Source organism: Dipodomys spectabilis, unplaced genomic scaffold, assembly GCF_019054845.1.
Source record: "Dipodomys spectabilis isolate Male_0828 unplaced genomic scaffold, ASM1905484v1 ptg000157l, whole genome shotgun sequence".
NCBI classification, from domain to species: domain Eukaryota; kingdom Metazoa; phylum Chordata; class Mammalia; order Rodentia; family Heteromyidae; genus Dipodomys; species Dipodomys spectabilis.
In genome coordinates, this window is record NW_024870834.1 from 4,818,346 (window position 1) to 4,844,127 (window position 25,782).

General features: G+C 48.7%; 2 protein-coding genes across 3 annotated transcripts; both read left to right on the forward strand.

The window, feature by feature from the left end:
* Nucleotides 1-293: 293 nt before the first annotated feature.
* Nucleotides 294-10,129, forward strand: Serpina6 (serpin family A member 6). The gene is made up of 5 exons (XM_042692773.1): nucleotides 294-348; nucleotides 3,529-4,158; nucleotides 6,415-6,685; nucleotides 8,030-8,177; nucleotides 9,875-10,129. The coding sequence occupies exons 2-5, from the start codon at nucleotides 3,546-3,548 to the stop codon at nucleotides 10,058-10,060; spliced, it is 1,218 nt and encodes a 405-aa protein (XP_042548707.1). The 5' UTR covers nucleotides 294-348; nucleotides 3,529-3,545; the 3' UTR covers nucleotides 10,061-10,129.
* A 6,221-nt stretch (nucleotides 10,130-16,350) lies between these two features.
* Nucleotides 16,351-25,536, forward strand: Serpina10 (serpin family A member 10). 2 transcript variants are annotated; one of them, XM_042692719.1, is made up of 5 exons: nucleotides 16,351-16,404; nucleotides 17,605-18,371; nucleotides 19,748-20,021; nucleotides 22,128-22,278; nucleotides 23,856-25,536. In XM_042692719.1, the coding sequence occupies exons 2-5, from the start codon at nucleotides 17,651-17,653 to the stop codon at nucleotides 24,045-24,047; spliced, it is 1,338 nt and encodes a 445-aa protein (XP_042548653.1). In that variant the 5' UTR covers nucleotides 16,351-16,404; nucleotides 17,605-17,650; the 3' UTR covers nucleotides 24,048-25,536. The 2 variants fall into 2 exon arrangements, with proteins under 2 accessions (XP_042548653.1, XP_042548652.1); XM_042692718.1 differs by having other exon boundaries at nucleotides 16,362-16,404; nucleotides 17,601-18,371.
* The last annotated feature ends 246 nt before the right edge of the window (nucleotides 25,537-25,782 follow it).

Genomic DNA, 25,782 nt, shown 5'->3' on the forward strand with positions numbered 1-25,782 from the left:
GCATAGGTGACTTCTCTGCCAGCTAGCAAGGAGCAAACACAAGCACAATTTTTATTAAAAAGTAACTCATATATCTAGCTGGATAGAGCTAATGAAAAGGAAAAACTTTCAGAGAAAAGTTAGTTTGCTTTATTTACTCATATTTGGGGGGGGGAATTCCCATTAGTTAATGATTGGGGTTGGGGACCACTGAATGATGAAGGACACTGTCCCTTTGTAACCATTAACCAGCAAGGAAGTAGGCAAACAAGATTTAGCAGGGGCATCCCAGCCTACTTACTGTACACAGGCTGGGATCCCAAGCAGCAGGACCAAGCCAGTGAGAAGACCCTCAGTCCACTCAGAACGGTGAGTGACTTCTCTGTGCCCCATACCCCCTGCCCCTGCACCTGCTGGCTCTCCAGAACAAAGCTCTGACTGCAACTGGCTGACTTGTTTGCTTTTTCCAATGGAGTGCTGAGCATTGGGGCAGCCAGCAGTGATAAGAGGTAACCCCGGGGAGCTCTTCCCAGGTCCTGGGGTCTGCAGGGTACCAGCTGGAGTTTTGATTTCCCCTGATCTTCTGCACTGCAGAGGGCTGGGCCTGAGGGCTGAAGCTGAATTCCAGCCTCTTGCACTGCAAGGCTGAAGCTCCTAAGCTCTGCCAGACCAGGGCAGGCGAGGCTGAGAGCTGACTTAGACTGGGCAGCAACCTGAGGCCACCCAGAGGGCTGCATACCTGGCACAGGACAGGGGTCCTGCATACTCCTCTGCCACAGATTCTTGGGGTGACCTGGGACAAGGATGATGCATTTAGAATACACTCTGTGTGCATCCTACCACATGTCCACATGTTCTGAGGCCTAGAGTTCTGTAGAACCCATGGGTTAGAAAGAATAAACACAGGGCTAGGAAGGTGCCTTAGTGGTAGAGTGCTCGCCTAGCATGCACGAAGCCCTGGGTTTGATTCCTCAGTACCAGATAAACAGAAAAGGCTGGAAGTAGCACTGTGGCTCAAGTGATAGAGTGCTAGCCTTGAGCAAAAGAAGCTCAGGGCCAGTGCCCAGGCCCTGAGTTCAAGCCCCAGGACTGGCAAAAAAAAAAAAAAAAGTAAACGCAGATAATCACTCCATAAGTTACCTCAGGCAGGAGGGACCAAGAGCCAGGAGGACATTCCTAAAATGAAACACACGAATAATATTGAGACTGTTTTTTCCTTCGGCTGGCTCTCTAGAGCTAGGCCTGGGTTGTTCCACCTCATTGCTATCTGTTTCTCATCAGTACCAGGGGTCCCAGATGACCTGGGAAGGGAGGCCTTAGCCCAACGGCAGTGCGCCTGGTACCACAGCAGTCTTATGAGGCAGAGGGATTTGATTCCCACCTTGGAAGATAACACAAGGGGGAGGCTGGGATCCGGCCTCTGATCTCCCAAGAGATAGAAGGAAGGAAAGGGGGGCCCAACTTGGTCTTGGCCTTATGTCACTTGGGGTCCTTGTTCAAGAGAGAATTACAGACACATGTGGCAGTGACCAGAGCTGAAACAAAGATGATCCTGGTTGTGACACAAGCAGAGGCAGAGAGGACAGAAGAAAGACGGCTGCAGGCAGTGGTGAAGCCCTTGAGTCTCAAAGACCAAGAGGTGGTGATCCAAGCCAGGAAGGAAGTGTGCATCAACAGAAGAAGCCACACGAGGCAGAGCCATAGGAAAGCTGTCTGTCTCCAGATCTCAGCTCACCCTAGAACAGAGCTCCACACTGGGGAACTATAATAATTTACCCTGCTCTGCCCTACCCTGCCCTGCCCTGCCCTGCCCTGCCCTGACCTGACCTGCCCTGCCCCGACCTGCCCTGCCCCGACCTGCCCTGCCCCGACCTGCCCTGCCCTGCCCTGCCCTGCCCCGACCTGCCTGTCTTGCAGTAAGATGAAAGTTAAATGTGACAAGAGAAACCCTAGGTTGCCTGAGACTTCAAGTGGTCAGAATTAAGGTTGGCGTGGGACTGTCATGAGAGTTTCTTGGGCACATCAGAGGGGCTCAGGCCCACTCTGTGGGAACTGGGGAGCCTACTACAAGCTCTTTGGCAGGAACTTTGGAGACAGGCTGCAGAGAAGAGATTGGAGGAAGCACAGATTCAGCATGGGGGGCCTCTAAATCCTAGGAGAGAAGCCAGGATTGCCAGTCTTATTTTACACTGGGGAGACTGAGGCAGAGCGCAAATAGCCTGCCCCTTGTCATCTAGTTTATAAATGACCGTTCTGGGATCCGAACACAGCTTCTTCTGCCACAAAATCCAGGAAAACGAAATGTCCCAAGGACCCAGAAATGCAAGTCAGAAACCAGAGCTGGAGAGAATCCATGAAGGCAGCTAGGCTCCTGGGGAGTGGGCGGGTGGGGCCGAATGGGCTCCAACTTCATTGACACAACTAGAGTAGAGAAGATAGCAGGTCAGAGAAGCCAGTGGGGTGGTTACCTTCCTTTGGAGAGACAAGGAGAAACACAGGAGTGGCGGAAATGTGAAGGGAGGCACACAGGGAACAATGGAAGAGGCCGGAGATCGACTCAGGATGCTTACATGCAGCTTGGGTTGGGAACATGCCAGGACAGGGCCTCCCACATATTCTAGGAAGACTGGGGCACCCACTTTCCAATCATTAGTAAGGAGGTTACTATCAAAAAATATAACACAAAAGAAAAGACCTAAGCTTGATGATTTTATTGGTGAAGTCTACTAAACATTTAAGGAATATGTACCTATTATCTCTCAATGTTGCCAAAAATTTTATATATATATATATATATATATATATATATATATATATATATATATATATATATACATCTGAATATATATGTATGTGTACATATACATGACATCTGCGTCCTTTTTTTTTTTTTGGTCAGGTGGTGGGGCTTGAATTCTGGGCCTGAGTGTTGTCCCTGAGCTCTTCTTTGCTCAAGGCTAGTGGTCTACCACTTTGAGCCACAGGGCCACTTCTGGTTTTCTGATGGCTAATTGGAGGTAAGAGTCTCATAGAACTTCCTGCTCAGGCTGGTTTTGAACCACGATCCTCAGATCTCAGCCTTCTGAGTAGCTAGGATTCAGGTGTGAGCCACCAGAACCCAGCTCTTCCTCCTTTTCAAAGGACATTTTGGGTCCAGGATTCTTGATGAACAGTGGTTTGTTTTTCTTTTAGAACTTGGATTATTTCTGTTCGGTGGACACTTAACTTTTCTGCCTTTCTAGTTGCTAAAATCAGGTAAATATTATTTATTTCCTGAATGTTCTGGTGCCGGAGAAGCGAGAAAGTATAACTAAAGTAACAGATCCACATTGAGTATTAAGTAGGCATTTGATCAATCCCTGGGAGTATAAATCACATCTTCCAATAAGGACACTAAAGCCCAGGCCTTGTTATGACTTGTCCCATTTCACACAGCGAGTGTGTAGGAAGGAAGTGAGGCCCAGGTGGGTTTTCTGATTGCCTCCTGCAGACTCATATCTTGATGATTCAGGAATCACATTACCTAACTAGCATTCTTGATTTTAGCAGGGCCTGGTCTTACCGCAATGCCATTCACCCTGTGTACCTGTCTCCTCTGGCTCTCAACCAGTGGCCTCTGGACCATCCAGGCTCAGGACCTCAGTGCCACTATGAGCACCAACGGCCCTCACCGGGACCTAGCTCCAACCAATGTTGACTTTGCCTTCAACCTGTATCAGCGCCTCGTGGCCTCCGCTCCTGATAAAAATGTCTTCATCTCTCCTGTGAGCATCTCCATGACGCTGGCTATGCTGTCCCTGGGGGCATCTGGCCACACACAGACCCAGCTCCTCCAGGGTCTGGGCTTCAACCTCACCCAGACATCAAAAACTGAGATCCATCAGGGTTTCCAGCACCTCCATCGTCTCCTCGGAGAGTCAGACACTGGGTTGGACATGACCATGGGGAACGCCTTATTCTTTGACCAGAGCCGCCTGGAACTACTGGAAAAGTTCTCAGCTGACATCAAACACTACTATGAGTCAGAGGCTTTGGCCACAGACTTCAAAGACTGGGACGGAGCCAGCAGAAAGATCAACAAGTATGTGGAGAATAAGACCAAGGGGAAAATTAAGAACATATTGTCAGACCTGGGTAGCCCTGCCTCCCTCATCCTGGTTGACTATGTCTTCTTCAAAGGTAACTCTCCCCTCCGGACCCCTATCTCAGGCTGGCAAGGCCTCGCCCACCAGTGCCAAAACTAGCACAGCTGTCCCAATCCAAGACATGCTTTGGGGCACACTCAGCCATGGGAAGCTCCGTCTTCATCACAGTACATCTGGGAAAGTGTGATTATAACATTTGGCCAAATTCAGATGGACACTCCTTAGAGTTGAGCGAATGGCTTGAGTTCTAAGAAGCTGCTCTGAGGCTCACTGTGGTAACCATGAACAGCCTGGCTGTCTCCTGGCCTACAGATATCACCCAAGCAACACAAGCTCTGACCCAGAGACTACCAATCCAGCCTCCTCTGGGTCAGAGTGCCCTGCCCTGGCATCTTTCTGACATCCCCAAAGCATTTTTACACACCCCTAACTCAGCATTTCCAGGCAGCTCTGGCCAGGGCCTTCCCTGACCACCTTCAGCTGACATCAGTTGGTACTGGGTGTTCCAAAGTGCTGTTCATAAACATGGCAAGGAAAACTCATCCAAGTCCCACAGTCCAGAGCCCCTGGCAGACCTATGAGGAAAATCGCCTTGGGAACTCCACAGGCATTTGTAATTGTCTTATGCATCCTCCTTCACCATCACCAATAATGATTCTGATCGGGCAATTTGGAGATACCTTATTCCTGAGACTAAAACTCAACTCCCTCCTTTACCCCAGTGAGTCTCACTGAGGGGATTATTACCACCATCACCCCAATTGTACACACACTCACTTCCCAGGGACACGAGATGATGTCTGGGGTATTTTGGATAGTCACAGCTGAGGAGGGGGATGGTATGCTGTTGGTGTTCACTGAGTAGGGACCAGGCCGGCTGGTAAATATCCTACTCACAAGCACAGGACAGCCCCCCACAGTGACAATGACCCCCAAATGATCATTGTGCCAAGGACAGGAAACTAATCTGGAGTCCTCTTTTCTCTTCTCTACTCTCCTGTCTCAGCATTGTTCCCTTTCTCAAAGCTCCCAACAGATACCACACACACACACACGTATACACACATACATGCATGTACACACACACATGTGCACATGTGACACATGCACATCTGCATATGCATGCACACGCACACACAGGTGTACACACATACACACATACTGCAAACACATGAAATTCCCCTCCCCCCTGGGCCTCCACGGAGGCCTGCAGAGCCTCCTAATCTCACTGGAACACCTTCCCACAGACTGGACAGCTGCACACATTTATTAGCTGGCATTTCTGGAGGACAAAAGTCCCCCGTGGGTCACAGTGTTTGGAAAGAGCTCAGAAGAGGCCCCTGCAGGAAGCACTGCCATTCCACAAGCTTTGGCTCAGCCTGAGAGCAATGTCCTTCCAGTCAGAACTGAGCAGGGCTGCAGAGTCCTGAGAGCAATGTCCTTCCAGTCAGAACTGAGCAGGGCTGCAGAGTCCTGAGAGCAATGTCCTTCCAGTCAGAACTGAGCAGGGCTGCAGAGTCCTGAGAGCAATGTCCTTCCAGTCAGAACTGAGCAGGGCTGCAGAGTCCTGAGAGCAATGTCCTTCCAGTCAGAACTGAGCAGGGCTGCAGAGTCCTGAGAGCAATGTCCTTCCAGTCAGAACTGAGCAGGGCTGCAGAGTCCTGAGGCGCACGTGCGCACGCGTGCACACACACACACACACACACACACACACACACAGAGCTGAATGGCAGCCATGAGTATGTAGCCTCCAGAGTGAGGGCTGGGGAGTCTGCCGCCCTGGCGAACCTCCTCTCCTGTCTCTGCGTTCAGCCGGTGGGGACCAGAATGCCCTCGTTCCACGTACTAGGGGTCCACAGGCTCCTCCAGGGACTGGTAAGGGGTGTGAGGAGGAGATGGAAGAGATAAACCAGTCCCCCACAAGAGTCCCTTCTGGTCCTGACCGAGGACCTGGAGTTCCAGGTTTGACATCAGCCACGTCTTCCAGCACTCTGATGTCAGGGAGCCAATGCCCACCAGTGGGAGCCATACCCCTAACATCAGGCCTAGCACTCTGTCTCTCCCCTCCTGTGTGTCTGAAGCCAAGCTCAGAAGCAAAGCTCATCCTCAACTCCTCCACAAAGCTGAGGATGGAACATGCTTTAAGCCTGCAGGATTGTGACCTCTTTTTGGACATTTCTGGGGATCCAATTGGGTGTGCAAGAGACTCCCAGGTAGCTCATCCCAAACTGTGCTCTTTTGCTGGTCCTATAGAGCTGACTCCTGCTCCCTCTTTCCCACCTCTTCCCAGGCATATGGTCATATGCTTTTGACCCAGAAAACATCAGAGAGATGGACTTCCATGTGAGCGACACGGTCACAGTGAGGGTCCCTATGATGTTCCAGACAAGCACCATCAATTACCTCCACGACACGGAGCTCCCCTGTCGGCTGGTACAGCTGGACTACGTGGGCAATGGGACTGTCTTCTTGGTCCTTCCAGAGCCGGGACACATAGACACAGTCATCGCCGGGCTAAGCCGGGACACGGTTGAGAGATGGTCCAAGTCCATGACCTATCGGTAAGCCCTCAGGTGCTCTCGGGAAGCTGGGCAGGCAAAAACCAGATGCAGCTGGTCTTCTGTCAGCACTCACTGTCTTCCTGTCCACCACACCCCCATGTAAGATCCCCCCCCCCCAGCCTCCCACAGAGTTACAACGGTCAGTCAACACAGAGGTCTCTGGGGGATTCCACAAGGCAAGGAGTCGGTGAAAGAGACACAGAAGAAGGTATCTGTGCTGATAGACGAGTGGTCACCAGTGAGCTCCTTCCTCCAAACCCTAGCCCAAGTAAGGGCTAGTTCAGGGAAAGTTGGCTGAAGATGTATTGGTGATGGAGAAAGCAAAGAGGGAGAGGGACAGGGGAAAGGGAGAGGGGCGAGAAGGAGAGGGAAAGGGAGAGGGAAAAGAAGAGCCTCTCCCAGAACGACCCACTTCTTCCAACCAAGCCCCACTCCTAACAGCCAATCAGCTGTGAACTCCAGAATGAATTTATCATTGACCTCATCCACACCACCAGCCTACGGCTGAGCCTTCCACACCTGAGCCTTCTGAGGGAGAACTTCACGTCCTAACAATAACACTTTCCTACAGTCACGTATCTCTCTTGTCTTTGACTCTTCCTCAACTCCTTTATGGATAGTGTGGCTCAAAGCGGGCACCGCTCGGTGGCCTGGCTCCAGGCTAGGGCCGAGGGCTGCTTTCGCTAGCAACCAGCTTAGGATTGTGAGCGATCCCAAGCACTAGAGAACTCAGGTGCTTTTTCTGACATCTTTAATGTCAGGATTTCATACATCTGTCAGCCATGCATTCCCTCCTCATCCACCCCATCCCGGTGTGAACTCACTTACCTTTCTTCATGCTAGATGACATCAAGTTCCTAGGGACCCAGCCCCTCTCGGCCCCCAGAGGACACAAATGAGCTCAGCCCTGTGTGCCAGGGCAGGGGCAGGAGGGGAAAGAACCTCAGCACAGGGGCGCAGCGGTGGACCAAGATGGCAGCTCCCAGCTGGGTGTTCCTCTACCCCTTTGTTTCTAGCAGAGGGGTCCTCAGGACCAAAGGGACTTCGTTACCAGCCATTGCCTTCAGTGCTCAGTGCTCCAGCTGCATTACAGGTGGAGAAACTCAAGAGAATCACCTGAGCCAAAAGAATGGATACTTCAAGGCCGTCATGTTGGAGGAGGAAGCAGCTCCTGCCTCCTACCCTGTCCCTTCCGTCCCCAGTGAGCAGGTGGGGCTGCATGGGCCGAAGCTGGAGGAAGTATACAAAGAAGCAGGCATCTTGCTGGGAGGCCTTGGCTCTTCGATGTCAGGTCTAGCCTTGGATTGCCTAACCTCGTCTCCCTGCCCCTCTCTCCCCCAACAGTCTCGTGAACGTGTACATCCCAAAGATGTCTATCTCTGGCACCTACGACATGGGTGGCGTGCTGGCGGAAATGGGCATCCCAGACCTGTTCACTAGCCAGACGAATTTCTCTGGGCTCACTCAGGTGGCTCCACTGGAAAGATCAAAGGTAACTCTCTTGGGAACCCATCTTTTGTTGCCTTTTCTCTAAACTCCATGGTACGCATCATAACAATAAACAGCATTGAGCCCCTGGGGAACAGATCCAGGTCCCTGGCTGAGAACCCAAGCCCAGTCCAAGCCCCACCATCACAGTGGAGCAAACAGAGGTTCAACAAGGAAATCACATCACCCACGAAGCTGGGGACCAGGGAAGGAAGGCCACGGCTGGAAACCAAGGGTGCAGAGGCAGAACTGTGAGCCAGCCCTTGCCTTGTGTTTCCCTTAGTCACTCACTTATTAGCTGGGCACCGTGGCTCATGCCTGTAATCCTAGCTTCCCAGAAGGCTGAGGTTCAGAGGATAACAATTCAAAGCCAGGCTAGACAAAAAATGTCCGTGAGGCTCCAACTTTAACTAGCTAAACGGCTGGAGGCACAGTTCAAGTAGCAGAGCACCAGCTGTAGAGAGGGCCAGGCCTTGAGTTCAAGCCCTGGAACATGCACTTTAAAAAAAAGTAAGAAAAGAACACATAGTAGGTGCCAACCTGCATAAGCCACTCAGATGTGGCATTGCCTTTTTTTGCCTAGGTTGGTGGCTGCCATGCATCTTATCAAAGCCATAACTGTCTTCTTTTCTCTTGTTTTACTTTGAAAAGCAAGAAAGGAATATATTTGAATCATAGGGAAACCAAGGCCAGCTGCCTTGTCAGATGGTGGGTTTGTCCCACTTTCTAAAATGAATCTTTAACTCCATGAAGAGCTTTCCCATGCTCACCGTGCAAGCAAATAACAGTGCAGCACTTCCATTTAACCTCGGGTCTGTGGACTTAACACGCCATTTTTTCAACATCCACAGCTGGGAGTTCCAAACCCAGCTGCTAAGAGCCTCAGAGTCTTTGCTAAAATCCAGACTAGGGGAGGTTTCTTGCCACATAAGCATTATAAGCTACAGTATCACTGCAGTTTTGTTCCACTTGGTCTGCCCAAGTCTTCAGTACAACCCAGTGAAGCCTTTGTGTAGATTTCAAGATTCCTTCTACCTTCAGTCACAGGAGGAATGTCCAACAACCAAAGATTTGCATCTCACCTTCTGCCTTGGCTTATCCATTTAGGCCCAAGCATGAGGTTCTTTTGTTTTTGCCAGTACCAGGATTTGAACTCAGGGCCTTGCGCTTACTCAGCTTGCATGCTCGACTGGTGTTCTACCATTTACAACAAACTTCTTTCATTTTTCCTGATTATTTTGAAGATAAATTCTCTTCTTTTCTGTGTAAGCTACAAACTTCCTTCTTGCAGATCTCAGCCCCCTGAGTAGCCAGGATGACAGGCAGGCGCCACTGGCACACATCCCTCCTCCCCATCCCTTCCTGCCCCCCCCCACCCCCAACACAGGTCCTTGTAGAAAGCTCTATCCCTGTATTTCCCCAGGATGGTGGACAGAGCGGGAGGCCTCTCCCAGCCTGGGATGTGGGAATCAGTTTCCAGGAAGGATGGTGATGCCCATTGCACGGATCTCTGTGTGGTGAAGGCAGACTGACCCTGCCAACTCTGGGCGGCCTCAGTGCAGCCCTGGGTCTGGCCCTCACCTTGGGGCTCCCTCCCTCATGGACAGCCTGCCAGAGACCTTCAGTGTCCATGAGACACGGTGCAAACAGTCCCTGATACGTGGCCCAGACTCACCTCCTGCCCCCGGTTTGTTCTAACAGGTGATCCACAAGGCTGTGCTGCACCTCAAGGAGAAAGGACTGAAGCTTCCTGTCCCCAAGAAGGTCACTAAAAACCTGGCCACTAAGTCTCCCACCTTCATCCTCAACCAGCCCTTCCTCATCCTGGTCTTCGATGATTTCACGTGGAGCAGCCTGTTGCTGGGCAAAATTATGAACCCCATCTGACAGCCTCCCCTCTCCCCCCCCCACCAGCTGTCTGACTTTGGGAGAGGGGGAGCCTGTCCCCCATCTCCTCCAGTGTCTCCCCCATCTAACCAGACTCATCCTACCTTATCTTGTAATAAATAACAGTTTATCTTGTAATAAATAACAGTTCAAATCACAACACCCGTGCACTCCACAGATCTGGTGTCTTAGACTATCTGAGCTGTCATAACCAAGTACTGAGTTTTGCACAGTTTGGGGGGCTGGAAATGTGAGATTGAGGTGCTCACATGATTGGGGGCTCTGTGGTTCCGTTGCTGGTTCAGAGATGGCACCTGCTCACTGTGTCCTCCGATGGCAGGAAGAGCAGAGAGACCCATCTGGGGTCTCGTTTATCAGGACACCAGCCACCTATCTCATGTGTGAGACCACCTCCAGAGGCTCCGCCTCCTGATGACATCACATAGTCATTAGGCTTCAAAGGAAATACAAGAGACTGTCTAGGAGTACAGGTGAGCACTAGCTCCGGGATTGTAAGAGTCTTATCTCCAAATAACCACCAAAAAAACCCCAGAAGTGGAGCTGTGACTCACGTGATAGAATGCTAGCCTTGAGCACAAATGCTCAGGAGCAGTACTTGCGCCCAGTTACCCCCCCCCCCAAAAAAAAAAGAAAAGAAAAACTGAAAAACCAAAATTGCTCCTATTCTACTTCCTGTTATTTATTATTTCAGTTTTTATATTAAGTCTTTGAGCCATCTGGAACTCAGATTTAATGATAAGAATGATTTCAACTCTGTCCTTCAATTGCTTATAAGACAAATGTCCTCAAACATTTTAAATAAATCTTTTAACCCAATCTGTTTTCCCATTAATTTTGTGTGTATGTAAATGCTGGGGTTGGTGCTTGAAATAGAGACCTGGTCACTGTCCTGGATTTTCCTGCTTTAGCCTGACTTTCGTATGAGTGATTTTGAAACTATCTCATAATGAGAAAGAGTTATCGAAGAATGCTTAAGAATCTAGAACCATTAAACTACATAAAGCAATTGCATTGACTTAAAAAAATTACTGACAGAATAGACCAAAAGCACTAATTTCTCCTTAAGTCCATTATTATTTTTAAAGACTCAAATGAACTTCTGCTTGGCCCCTGGGTACTAGTAGCTGATCCAATATGAATTTCATGAGCATCTTCCTGATGTACTATAAAATCAACAGTAGTAGGGATAAATCCCCAAGCACTCTAAAGCTTCACCATGCCATTATCCCCTAGAGTTGATGCATCTTTCAAAAAGAAAGGAAAATGGCAAAAACAATTCTCAAAAAATGAAGACTCAAGACAAAAGCTGAGAAAAAAGTATCACCTTCATTAAATAAATAAATACAGAGAATTTCAAAGATATCTCCAAAATATAAAAAAACTGATCAAACTAAAGATAACAACACATTTTGCAATCAGTTTACAGCAACTCAGCTCCAAATCCTACCCTCTTCGTTGAGACCAAAAGTGGGGGCGGGGGTTGGGGGTGGCTTGTCAACTGTTTTGGCTTCACCGTTTGGCAGTGATATGAGGCTTTGTCAGTAGAGGGCGCAAGAAAGGCATTGCAGGAGGAAGAGGTTTCACCTTCCTGTTCAGGCCAAATAAGACACATACACAAAAATAACTAGATCATAAGTCATAATATACATGATATAGAGATGGATAGATAGACAGATAGATAGATAGATAGCATGCATATGAAAAAAAATTGAATACCTTTCTAATATGTACATTTATACCTTCCTAATACACACACACACACACACACACACACACACACCTGAGTCCCAAAATCAGTATCTCACTTAAATAAGAAAACACTAAACAAATATATTTCCACTAAGTATTGTATTGGGGTTATTTATTTTAGACAACATATTTACACAAAAGAGGAACGTCAGAATTGAGGAAAAAGTTATTTTTAGATGACATGATAATATACCTACAGATACCTACCAACATGCAAATTAATGACAACATAAACTCAATTCATTAGAATATCAGGATACAGACTTAATGTTAGAAAAAATAACCTTCATATGCACAAATAACAACTAGCTAAAATACAGGGGAGCTGGCTATGGGTGGTTCACCCCTGTAATGGTAGCTACTGAGATCTGAGGCTCATAGTTTGAAGCCAGCCTGGGAAGATATAATAAAAAGACTCTTATTCCCCACTCACCAATAAAAAGCTGGAAGTGGAGCTGTGGTTTAAGTGGTAGAGGACCAGCCTTAAGTGTAAAAAACAAAAAACAAAGCTAAGCAAGAGTGAAAGGGTCCTGAGTTCAAGCTCCTTCTACACCAAGAGCGTGTGTGTGTGTGCGCACACACACACACACACACACACACACACAAAGGAAAAAATATAGAATAAATATATATGTTTTCCCTATCAGAAAGAAATACAGGAAGAAGAAACCAGGGGGAAAAATTAAGTGATGTTGAGAACAGGAACAAAAAATGAACTTAATCAACAGGAAAGAAACTTCAGAGCAGCTTCTGATGCCTGCCTGTCAAAAGCAACTCAGGGTGGAGTCATGTTTCCATCCTAAGAGGAAAAGGAAGCTTTCATGCTGCCTTTTCCTTGTGAAAGCTCCCTGCCGTGTAGACATGATCGCTGATAGTCAAGTGTCAAGTCCAGAGCCTGGAACAACCGGCGCATGAAATACCTCTGCTCTTTTTGGAAAAATGTTGTAGTCTTTCTTGCTTCCATTCGGGGATTTTTTAACCACCAAAAACAAGGAGCGACATTTAGGGATTTCACATCACTATTACAGGCATCTGGGTTGGACGGGTATCGTTTTCTGGAATCCTGTTTTAACTGTTAGACGGGGAGCCTGTTAGGGAAGCTCACTTAACCCCAGCGGGGCCTCCGTGCAATGAATCTCCAGAGCCAGCTCTGCAGCACCACCTTGGGGCTCCCTTGTGCTTGTGCTGTCACAGCCAGCTGTGGGGTGCTGGAGGGTGGAGATCCAGGGAGTATTTAACCACAGAGACCTGCTGAAGGCAACCACGTGTTAGAACAACACAGAAGGCTGCCCAGACTCATGAGACAGATTCTGCCAGAGCTGTAGTGGAGCTGGAGCTGCTGCATGAGCAGGCAGAGCTGGGCTGTGGGGATGGGGGTTCTCACTGCTCAGGGCTACCCATGACTCTGGGGAAGGGTGTATCTATGTCATATTGCTCCCCCTTTTCTTTCCAGCCAGGCCCCCACTTCCAACCTAGAAGTGATTTCTCACAATTACAGGCTCACACCTGTAATCTTGGCTGCTTAGGAGACTAAGATCTGAGGATCATGGTTCAAAGGCAGCCTTGGCATACAAATCCTTGAGACTCTCATTTCCAATTAAGCACCAAAAGGCCAGACATGGAGCTGTGGTTTAAGTGGAAGAGCACCAGCTTTGAGTGAAAAAGCTAAGGGACAGTTCCCAGGCCCTGCATTGAACCCCAGTAGTTTTTTTCTTAAAGCAAATTATTTTCCATCTATGTCAGGGAGCTTTGAAAACAAATAATAGAACCAGAGTCAGCTCTGATTTTGCCTGTCCTTCTACACCAAAACTTTTGATGGCTCCCTATATCCCCAGATCATAAAACCCCATAGGAAAACCATCTTTTTCTTCCTCTCTCTGTGTCCCTGTGCCCACTTTCCTGCCTTCCTCCTTGCTCCCCAGAAATGTCGTTCTGAGCAGCTTGCCTCCTTCCCAGGTAAGAGAACCGAATTTGCAGTTGAAAATCTGCTATTATACTAGAGCTTAGGAAACACAACACTTGGTTCAAGGCCAGACTGGGCATAGATCCCATCTCAATTAATATGTGAGGTGTAATGGCAGATGTCATAATGGCAGATGTGTTATTCTAGCTGCAAAGGCAGCATTAAGTAGAAGGATTGAGGTCCAAGGCCAACTGCAAGCAAAAACACAATACTCTATCTGAAAATATTTTTTTAAGATATTTGGTTCAAGTGGAGATCATCTGAATAGAAAACAAAATATGCCACGTGTTATGTCAGGCAGGTGTTTCTTACCTGGGATCCCTGCATTCCCTTGGCTGAGGTAAGAGGACTGCTGAGCTTGAAGTTGCATTTCATTTTCTTTGTTTTGTTTTTTATTGTAAAAATAGTGTACAGAGGGCTTACAGTTACATGAGCAAGGTAGTGAGTACATTTCCTATCGAGCATTGTTACCCCCTCCTTTGTTTTTCCCCTACCATCCCTTCCCTCCCCACCTCCCCAACTCCCTCGCCCCAAGTTGTAAAGTTCATTTTCTACATAGTGTCTTGTACATCTCCTTGTTACCATGGGTCATCCTGTATCCTTGTTTCAGCATTTTGTTATTTCCCTTCCCCTCCCCAAATTAGAAAAATGTATATACAAGATGCAGGACATCGACATCAAATACAGTGAAAACAGGGGTTATAACGTGGGGGAAGAACATACAAGAGAAACAAAAAAAATCACATAGTACATTTTAGAGACATTAAAAACAATAGCAAGAAAGAAAAAACAAGTTGTGTCCTTATCTTGGGGTTCACTTCACTTAATATCATCTTATATGGTTATATGTACAAAGCCTTTGACTTTTTCTTCTTGTCTTCGACTTATACTAGTTATTGCAAATAAGAGAAACCATGGGACCTATGTTTCTTTGGGCCTGGCTTACTTCACTTAATATAATTTTTTCCAAGTCTTTCCATTTCCTAACAAATGGGGCAATGTCATTCTTTCTGGTGGAGGCATTTCGTTTTCTTGAGGTTGAAGTTGAGTTTGATTGAAGTTTGAAGCTGATTGCTGAGTTTGATTGTTGAGATTGAAGGATGCATCGTTAGACTGTCTCAAAACACTAAAACCAGATGAAATAAAAACATACATAATGCAAAATAACCCCCCAAACCCATCAATATCTCCATTAAAGGGCCAGACTTCCTAGGCTTAACTGCACCTGACCCTTGCCTGTGCTCCTGGTAGCCATCCCTCCTGCCTGTCCATTGTGCAATATGTGAGCAACTGCACATGGGCAGAATAGCTGGCAACTCACCCAGCCAGACCTCTGCCAAACGGAATCACCATTTCTCTTGAGACTTGCAGAAGTGAGAAACATCTTGTGACCAATGACTAAAACCAGATGTGTCCCAGAAGGACCGCCACCTGCATGCAAGTGCCATCCCCAGTGCACCACCCATGCCCCACACAAGTCGCCCCTCAGGCAGCCTCTGACAGAGTGTCCTTGACAGTGACAGTCTGCCGTCTTCCAATCAGCTAGCGTGTGTTAGTCAAGTTCTCCTCCTATCACCAGATGACCTCTGCCCTGACTGGCTTCCATTGTACAGCAAGCAGATCAAACCTTTGCATGATGACCACATCATCACACAGGGGCACCTAGATATGTCATGTCCAAATATGCATTGCTTTTTCTCCGTTTTCTTCTAGTATGGCATTGTTCTTTGTAAAGTTTGTGGTAGGTAATATTACATTTACCTTCCAAGGTAATAAGGGACATAGGACAAGAGTTTTATAAGAAAGGGAGTCTGAATGCTGTGGATCACACCTGTAGTCCTAGCTACTCTGGAGACTGAGATCTGAAGTTGGAAAACAGCCAGGGCAGGGAAGTCTGTGAGTCTCTTATCGCAATCACCAAAAAGCCAGGGATAGAGCTGTGGCTCAAGTGGGAGAGTGCCAGCCTTAAGTGAAAATGCTAAGAGACAGTGCCCAGGTCCTGAGTTCACACACACACACACACACACACACACACACACACACACACACACTCACAATTGGTCTGAAAAATTGTGTGCTAAAGGATCTCACCACTTAGACACTAAGCCCTTGAGCAGTGAGTGCGCATGCTGGGAAGCTACGCTCTGGTCTGCAAGGCTTTACTTTGTCACCTGAGATCTGCTGCCTGTCCCCCCATTGGATAGACAGTTGCGTGAGATGGGAAACGAGGTCTCAAGCACCCCAGGAGCCCCACCCAGTGCCCAGCGCCGATTGGTGGCTGAGAAGCCGCTGCGGGGGAAGCAGTTTCTTCTCCCTTGCCACTTGTCCTAAGCCGAGAGCCACATGGGGCGGCTCACCTGAGGAAGCACCTCAGGGAAGCAGAGCGGGTCCTGCTGGGGTGGGGTGAGGAGAACTGGGGGAGCCTGGAAGCCTCCTCCTTCTTCTCTGGTTTTCCAGAAACGCCATCACTTCCCCACAGAGTGTTAATCAGTAACCGTGTGAAGGGAATCACACTTTGGAATAGCAAATATTTGCTGGAGGCTTTGGGCTTCTGAACTCACACTTTCGTCTCTGGTCTGAATGATCTTCCAGCTCTGGAGTCACTGTGCGGGTAAGAGGTGGTGGGTGGCAGGACCCTTTCCTGTCTGGCTGGGAGGGAGGGAGACACCTCTGGGTGGACTCCCAGGTGCGGGGGGGGGGGGGAGGATTTGCCAGACAGTCCAGTCTCAATCCTAAACCCAAGCTGAGGCTGGGGGCAGGGTGGGCAGCACCCCGTAATAAACGACAGAGACCAGACTTGGCATGCACTCTACCTCTGCTTCCAGCCCAGAGGCCAGAGGTACACAAGCTGGGGTAGCCGCACAGGGCAGCATGGGAGACACCTTAGTCCAAGGAATGCTGGGTGTGTGTTTACTGGCAGAGGCCTAGAGGACAGGGGGTGGGGATCATTCAGTAGGCAAGCGCAGAGACTACAGGGTGTGACGGCAGTCCCACTCCATACACTGAAGATGGCACTCGCAGGAATGGTGGCGTCAGAATTAAGCACCTGGGAAGGGGAAGGTTCAGCCAGTGTGCTGGTGTGACTTCTGTGACACCGAGAGAGGCAGGTAGCTCTGAATTCAGAAGTGTGCCACTATTGGCCTAATTTACAAAGGAGAACTGAACATGGTCGCGCAATTGTCCTTGGGCTGCTGTGACAAAAACATGAGTCTGGAGGTCTCAGGCATTCACAGCAGCCTTTCACCATTTTGGAGGTCCCAGGTCAGGTGCCAGCATGGTTGGGGCATGGTGAGGACCCATTTTCTGGTTTGGAGGGGACAGAGGAAGGCTCTGGTCTTTTCCTTTTAGTATAAGTTCACACCCTCATGTCTCCTCTAAACATGAAAACTGCTTCAAGGCCCTACTTCTAATACCACTACACTGGAGGTCCGACTTCTACTTAGAATTCTAGGACATAGCTAGATATTCCCTCCATGTCATTAATGAGGACTTCTACTTAAGCAAACGAGCCAGGTCCTGAGTTCAAGCCCCAAAATGGCCCAAAATGATGATGATGGTGATGATGATGATGATGATGATGATGATGATGATGATGATGATGATGATGATGGAGGAAAAGGAGTCAGGGATCGTGAGCTGCCCGAGCGCTGAGCAGGGGAGGGGAACGGGATTAGTCCTGTTGGCTCTGGAGGGTTTCTGCCTGATGCAAACTCTTGGGGTCCCCTCAGAAAGGAGGTTGGTCCCTAAGGCAATGTGTACATGGCATGAGGGTGACCTTAAGACAGCTCTGCGGTCTCTTCTGCCCAGGAAGACTCACCACCAAAGGGAAGCAGTCCTTGGTCTCCGGAGCTGGCCACATGCAGGGGATTTCCAGCCTTCTGCTCCCCATCCTCCTGGCAGAAGTGTGGCCAGCGCCCAGCTTGGCCCTCAGCCCCCATCTGCCAGAGGACCCGGCAGGTCTGGAGGCTGTGGAGTTCCAGGCTTCTGGGAACCAGACCTGGGGGGCGTGGCAGGCTCCCCTCAGTGACCACGAAGCTGGCGAAGCTGGCGAGGAGGCCTGGCTGAGGGCCGGCCTGCAGCAACTCTCCAAAGCGACCACAGACTTCGGGTTGGGCCTGCTGCGCAAGCTGTCCCTGAGGCACGACAGCAATGTGATCTTCTCGCCATTCGGGGCGGCAGTGGCCCTGGCCAGCCTGATGCTGGGGGCCCAAGGGGAAACCCGAGCCCAGGTGGAGAGAGGGCTCTGCCTGCAGGCCTTCAGCCAGATGGAGCCCCTCACCCTGCCCACTCTCTTTAAGAGGCTCCGGGAGACCCTGTCCAGGAACCAGGAGCTGAGCCTCCACCAAGGCAGCCTGGCCTTCATTCACAAGGATTTTGAGGTCAGAGAGACCTTCCTCAATTTATCCAAAGCGTACTTCGATACCGAGTGTGTGCCTACAGATTTCCGAAATGCATCCCAGGCCAGGGGACTGATGAACCATCACATCAACAAACAGACCCACGGGAAAGTTCCCGAGCTCTTTGACCAGATTAAGCCTGAAACAAAATTAATTCTGGTGGATTACATCTTATTCAAAGGTACTTCGATACTGTTCTGTTTCCCCAAAGCCATACAATTCTGTCACTCTCTCTTCTTTTTTCCTTGCTCGGGCCAGCATACTCTGAGACCCCCAGCCCTCCTCTCCTTAGAATTGTGCTCCTTAGAATTGCCATACCAACCCCACCCAGTTCTCTTCTGATATTTGGGAGAAGCAGCAGAAGTGTAAGGTTATTTGTGTATATGGGCGGGGGGGGGGGGGGGGGGGAGCTGTACCAAATGTGGAACTTGAACTCAGGGTTTGGGCACTTTCCCCTAGTTTTTTTTTTGTTTCTTTTTGTTTTTTGGGGTTTTTTGCTCAAGGCTGGCGCTCTACCACTTGAGACACAACTACACTTCTAGCTTTTTGGTTACTAATTAGAGATAAGAGTCTCATGGACTTTTCCACCCAGGATAGCTTTGAACCATGATCTCAGATCTCAGCCTCCTAAGTAGCTAGGATTACAGGCATGAGCCACCAGTGCCCGGCCCACATAGTCTTTTGATTTAAATTTTTTTTTTTATCTGAAAGACTGAGGATTGCAATTTTGCTTCTTCAGTCTCTGTGAACCTGGAGCAAGGGCCAAAAATCTCCTTGGATTTTTAAGGAAGTATATGCACTTGCTCTTGCTATAAGGCCGTGTGATCTAATGAATGTGAAGTACTCAACTGCCCTTGGGATGTGCTAGACACCACATCTATCTGAACAATTGATTTTCTTGATCACCAGCACAGCAGGTAGAACACAGGCTGCTGTGAAGGACGGGGGGGGGGGGGGGACGGGGTACATGGTCACAACACAAATGGTACAATCCAATGCTCCCCTCCAGGCCCCAGGGCTCCAGCTCTGCCGAACAGGACACAAGCAGAGATCTAGCACCAGGAAAGCTTGTGGTGGGGAGCCACTTTGCAGACATCCAGACAATGCTCTGTGTGGGTCATCTGCCCACCCGTGGGTGGTCTTCCCTGTGTGGTAGTGGAGGTGGCGGTAGCGATAGTGGTGGTGGTGGTGGGGTGTGTGTGTGTGCAAGGGCTCATGTCAGAATGACAGCGAGGGACTCTCACGTGGATGGGGCCATCTTCTCCAGGCCTAGGTCAACCATCAGGAAATGGGAATGAGTGGTTCAGGTCCTGATGGTGGTGAATAAGCCATCAGGACACGTGTCCTGGCACCTTGGTGTGTGATCCCCACGAGGATTACGGGTAGACCTGCATTTTGTTATCTGGGGAAATTCCTTTGACCTGAGCCAGGGTCCAAGCCAATGTGCTTTTCCTGGCTGGGGCAAAGGGGAACAGAGCTCCCTGCCCTGTGGCTGGTGCGGGACTCGTGCTGTTCATGGAGGCTGTTTGCTACATGGCTCTCTACTGGCTTGTTCAGGGAAGTGGCTGGCCCCATTCGATCCTGCCTTCACCGAAAATGATGCTTTCCACCTGGACAAGTACACGTCAATTAAGGTGCCCATGATGTACCAGGCGGGCGAGTTTGCCTCCACTTTTGATAAGAATTTTCGCTGTCACGTGCTCAAGCTGCCCTACCGAGGTAACGCCTCCATGCTGGTCATCCTCATGGAGAAAACAGGGGATCACCTGGCGCTGGAGGACTACCTCAGCTCAGACCTGGTGGAGACGTGGCTCCAGAACATGAAAACCAGGTATGCATGAGCCTTGCCCACACTGACACCGACTCAGGCTAAGCTCCCCATCTGAGCCTCTCCACAATCCCATCCTATGCCATCTCCCACCATCGCAGTGAGCGCCGAGCTCCCGGGGGCAGGGCCAGCACTGGTGCTATCTCCAGTCCATCCCCGCATCAGCTGTGGTGCCTGGCTGGTTCATTCACTGAGCAAGTACTTACTCCTTCAGCCCTATCTACACATGCTGGGAATGCAGCAGTGAGCGAGTCAGCAGAAGCCCCCACTGCCCTCTTTTAGTGAAGGCAGACAACCAGGACAAGGCCAGGAAGAGAGCATGGGGTGCTGGCAGAGGTTGGGGGGCTCACTAAGGAGTGGTCAGGAGCATCTATCTGGGAGAGGGGTGTTGAAGGCAGAGGTGAGAAGGTTCTAGGACCAAGTGTGGGGTGGGTCTGAGGAGCAAAGTGGCCAGTGTGGACACAGCTATTGGCGAGGAGGTCAGAGAGGTCAGCTCCACCCCTGGGCCTTCCCTTCCCCAGCCAGGACTTGGGCTCTGCTCGAAGGTTCTGAGCAGAGGTGCACCATGATGTGACCAAAGAGTCCCACAAGTTCCTGTGTTGAGAATAGACACTGGAGGAGGCAAATAACAGCAAGGAGGCCAGTTGGGTAGAGGTCAGGAGGCTGCTGGGAAGCAAGACCATGGCTTAGATATGGGGCGGTGGTAGAAGTGGAGTCTGGGTGTACAAGGGAGGTTGGCAGAATTTCTCACTGACTGGGCACAGTGAGGCGAAGGGTGGGGAGAGGGGGGGAGAGTGAGCCGTCCTCATCAAAGGTGATTGTAAAATTTTGGCCTCAGCAATAGGAAGGATGGATTTGCCATTTGGGGGGAAGAACGTGGGAAAGAACAGGTCTGAGGTATAAGTTTTGAAGAGTTTAGTCTTAAATCTGCATCAGAAATATCTGCTACACATCCAAGTAGACATGCCGATTAGAGTCCAGCCGAGGTCCAGGCTGGCGCTATGAATCTGGGAGTTAGGAGCATGAGAGTGGTGCCAGTTTCAGGTGTGAAGCAGCCAGGTAGGGGGTATCTGTGTGAGAGCCAGACGCCCAGCCGACACTCAGGTGCTTGTCTAAGAAAGGAGTCCACTTCTTGGAGTGTAAGGAAGGCTGTACATTCTGAATCCTGCCAACTTGAACCTAGCCACAGGCTCCCGTTCAACTAAAGGCCCTGCTGTTGGTTTTATCTGTTATTTTTCTCCAAATGTTTAGCAACTAGCAAAGGCCCTCATACATAAGGCCTCACAAATATTTGTTTAATGAATAAGTTCATCTTCAGGACATCATGTCCCCAGTTAATAGTCCATTCTGACTGCCTGGCCCAACCATGCAGTGAGACAGTACGAGATTCCCATGACTGGGTAGGAGCCAATTCCTATTTGTGAAGGGCGGACTACATGCCAGGCTTTGTTCTATGAACTTAGCATGCGTGCATTGCTCTTCTGAACCACCCTATACAACTGTTCTTGCCATCTTTGGCTATATTTTACAGAATATGAAATTGGGACTTCTTAAAGATTCATTTTGTTATCAATTAGTTTCCATGTTTTATTTTTGAGACACAGAATTCATCCTTCCAAACATCGTATTTTGAGAGAATTCCAAAATAGAAAATAGGTGACTTCAGAGCCTTGCTGGTTACAGATGAGAGAGGTACAAGTCCCATGGATCCCCATGCTTGTCCTTCCCCAGGACCCCAGGCTTCTCCTGGGGACTGAGCAGGCAAGCCCTGGGTCTGGGAAGGGCGTCCTCCAGGCTGTAGGGATGCAGGGAGCAGCTATTGAGTTAGTTTTTCAAACAAGGAGAAAATAAAGAGTGGCACTCTTAGCTCCAAAGTCTACAATTCATGGAATGAGACTGGAGCTGGGTCACACAGGCTGCTGTAATAATGCTTTATAAAGCCGCAAGTATTTCCTATGAGATGGAGGTAGGAAACTGTCCCCAGCCCACTAAAGGAGACTCCAGAATGGAAATAATCTCAGAGGAAGGAAGGAAAGAAAATGTGTCCTTTTTGGTGTTGAGAGACTGTGGCTTTGCCTACGTTTCACGTCCTCTGTCCTTGAACCCCAGGAAAATGGAGGTTTTCTTTCCCAAGTTCAAGCTGGACCAGAAGTATGAGATGCATGAGCTGCTTAAGCAGATGGGAGTCAGAAGAATCTTTTCGTCCTCAGCTGACCTCGGTGAACTCTCAGCGACAGCCAGAAATCTTCAAGTGTCCAAGGCAAGTCAGGGTCTGCACCAGGGCCCAATCCTAAGCATAAATGCCACCGAAACCAACAGATATTTTGCAAATCATTTAATTTTCATAAGATGTCTAGTTGTAGTAATTAAATCCCAACTATCTGAAATAGCACCCACCCAAGTTGGGTGTTTTGAGAATTCCAAGCCATGTTTCTAAACCACTCTTCAGGGCAGTCTCTCCCTCTTCTCACCCGATGCCCAAAACATTTACCCCTGCAATGAACTGGCTTACCAATTCATCATCACCATGTAGGTTGAAAGGCTCAAGAAGAGCCCTGCAGACATGACCAGACCCATACTCATCCCTCCTAGATCTCCTTTTTCCAACACCTCTGCAGACTACTTCCCTGGCTTCAGAGAATCTGTCTCTGACTCCCACTAGCTTCTTCATAATGCTGCCCAATCCACATGGCTGCCTTGAAAAAATATATTAAGTGGTATCTGCTACCCAACTCATCTCCTTCACTGTCCTACTTCGAGCTCTAAAACTACTACTAACAAGGTTAACTGATTTCCACACGTGTACCTTGTGCGATGGGACTCTTGAGCTGGGATGATGGCCTATGTTTTGAGTCTTTTGACTTTACTTCTGGTGATCAGGGTAAAGGCAGGTCATGATTAATCTTGGGGGTAGCTCATGTCAAGTCAGTTCTGAGGGGACTGTCTATTGTCTCTGTAGTTTTGTGCATTGCTGGAAACTAGTTAGCATAACGGTACCAATTTAAGTAGGACTCACTAGCGTAGACTTGGCCTGCACCATCCAGGGAAGGTGAAGCAATCCAACGGGACAAGTCTGTAAACCTGCTGCAGACAGCCTCTGCTGAGCCCCTGGGAACCAGAAGCGAGGTGCTGCTGGCTGACAGAGGATCCCCCTGAGCTCCAGACTGAAGCCATTCACTTGTCTCCCTGATAGTTCTGGGAAATAAACCCTTACCCAGGAAATGAGAGAATTCCCAGGTATCACATGCTGGTATTCTCATCTCTCAGACTCATCGCAAAGGTACATCATCCACATCACATCAGATTCCTGTACCTTCCAAATAGACAACTGGAGTCTGCATAACAAGCAGACTCGGGAAGGAGAACCAGGGCGCTGGCACTCAGGCCAGCCTCAGGGCAGGCCTCAGGGCAGCATCAGGGTTTGCTGCCTTGAAAGACAAACCACTCACTGCCTGTCCCCGCCCAAATCCTGCCTGAAAGAAGAAAACTCAGAGGACTCAGACCAAGGCAGCACCACACACCTTCGAGGGGACCCAGAAAACTTATTTATTGAGCACAGCACAAAGCATATGCTCCATACATATTTATTAGAACTCTGCTAGCCAGAGTCCCAGCCCCAGCCTGATGCACAGTATACTCCACATACCCCATTTCACTGGGTCTCTGCAGCCTCCTAGGACTGTTTTAGGTTTCTGAGGCAGTCCCTGGCATACTCTCAAGATGGGTCCTGCACCTAAAACCTAGGAACATGGCCAGGTAGGTGGGGCCACTGTGCAGAATTGTCAATTACCTCTTTTCACTCCACACAAATGACCTTCCCATCGTCTCCTTTCCTAGGTCTTACAGCAATCAGTGATTGAGGTGGATGAGAAAGGCACAGAGGCAGTGGCAGGAACGCTGTCAGAAATCATGGCATATTCCATGCCGCCCATCATCAAGGTGGACCGGCCATTTCACTTCATGATCTATGAGGAGAACTCCAGGATGCTCCTGTTTCTGGGCAGGGTGGTGAACCCGACTCTCCTTTAACTCAGATGTGCGCTCTTGAGCGCTCAGTGGGGGAGCAGGGGGTGGGGGGAGAGGAGGTGCTGAACCCTGCAAGGCAGGTGTTGGCACTGGGTTGTGGAGGGAGAACTTGCGGCCCATGTCCAGCTCGTTTGGGCTATCTTCAGAGTACACAAGCATTTTATTGATGTGTATTTATAGATATTTGTGCAGTCTGCTCAGCAACTTTAGCTTGTTCCTAGGAGCCTTCATTAACTGAAGCCTAGCTGGGGAGAATCTTTGCCTTTCTCTGCTGTGCATATACCTGGACTACAAGAACTGCAGGTCAGAATATTTCAGGATAAAGCCTTTGGGGGAGATGTGAACATTCTCCCCAAGTCATGCTCCCCCGCCTTGGTGCAACTAAGGGTTCACATTCAGTCTAGAATTACATCTTGTGTTTTACTTCAATCTATTATGGAATTACATCTTGCTGATCAGGACTGGGAGAAAATTGCTATAATCAGTCCTGATTAAAGACTCAGGCTCAATGATGCACATTTGCCATGGTGCATCCAGTCACTCAGTATAGGGGAGGAATATTTTAAATATGGATAAAGAAAACAAAGAAACCTATTGGAATTGTTACTGAAAGGGGGATGGGAGGCAGAAGGAAAGGACATTTGGTAGGAAGGATGGGTTTGATCAAGGAACATTGTAAGCATATATGCAACCAACACTGGAATTTCGGTGCACAACTATTATATGCTAATAAAAATGGTTCCCTGCTGTGGTTAAACAGACCAAGCAGGACTTTGTCTAAGATGAAAGGGAAAGTTTAAGATGAAAGGGAAATAGTGACGTGCCCCTCTTGTCCCCTTTGCCAGGCATTCTTAGGAGCTAGTCATCTTCTGTCTCAGAAACAAGAGTATTTAGGAGTTAATCCATAGATTCTTGGATAAAGGTACCTACGAGACTGTATTGGCTAAATGCCTACCTGCATTTTTGTCTGTTGCTATCTAAATGTAAACATACCTAACCTAAAGTTTCGGTGCAGGGTGATGGACAGACATTCCTGTGACTCAGATATATATAAGCTCTCAGTGCAGGAGGTGCTGGACACTGCAAGGCAGGTGTTGGCACTGGGCTGGAGAGGAAGAGTTCGCCCTGTGTCCAGCTAACACTGTGTCCAGATTAACACAACATTAAATGAGTGTATTAAATTTCTGCTGTAAGTGGAGATCTATGGGTCACCAATTTATTTTTCATTTCCTATTTATCTGTCCTTATGAGTATAATTTTAACAACTACTTTAAACATTTTATAAGTTACCATGTTTGTGAAAAAAATCTGAAAGTAATTTTGATTAACTGTGGTCATTGAAAATTTAATACTTAAGCAACTGGCTGTCCTATACTGTTGAACTTTGTAATTCATGGTGATTATTCTCTATCAAATCACTCTACCCTTTCCCACATGCATAGTAAGAACATAAAGCTTGTAACTGTGCAAAATGTATTATTTAACAATCAAACTGAGACTGCTTTATTTAACAGTAACAGTCAATGCTGATTGCAAATCAAAGGACTGGAGAGAAATGCAGCTTTGGTGTCCTACTGTGCACCACAGAATTCCCAGCCACAACTACATTAAATTCCACATTACTGATTCTAGTAGAAAACAGAGCTTAAATAGTTAAAATCCAGACACGTGTGGAATTCCTCTAAGCCAGACACGTGTGGAATTCCTCTAAGCGCGATGGTTAAGCTTCTCCCAACTA

Bases quoted from the DNA above. Each gene is read 5' to 3' on its own strand.
- Serpina6 (XM_042692773.1), top strand. From the start codon at position 3,546: ATGCCATTCACCCTGTGTACCTGTCTCCTCTGGCTCTCAACCAGTGGC. The intron at 4,159-6,414 runs GTAACTCTCCCC...ACCTCTTCCCAG, and splicing joins TGACTATGTCTTCTTCAAAG to GCATATGGTCATATGCTTTT. The intron at 6,686-8,029 runs GTAAGCCCTCAG...CTCCCCCAACAG, and splicing joins TCCAAGTCCATGACCTATCG to TCTCGTGAACGTGTACATCC.
- Serpina10 (XM_042692718.1), top strand. From the start codon at position 16,374: ATGATCTTCCAGCTCTGGAGTCACTGTGCGG. The intron at 16,405-17,600 runs GTAAGAGGTGGT...TCTTCTGCCCAG, and splicing joins GCTCTGGAGTCACTGTGCGG to GAAGACTCACCACCAAAGGG. The intron at 18,372-19,747 runs GTACTTCGATAC...TGGCTTGTTCAG, and splicing joins GGATTACATCTTATTCAAAG to GGAAGTGGCTGGCCCCATTC.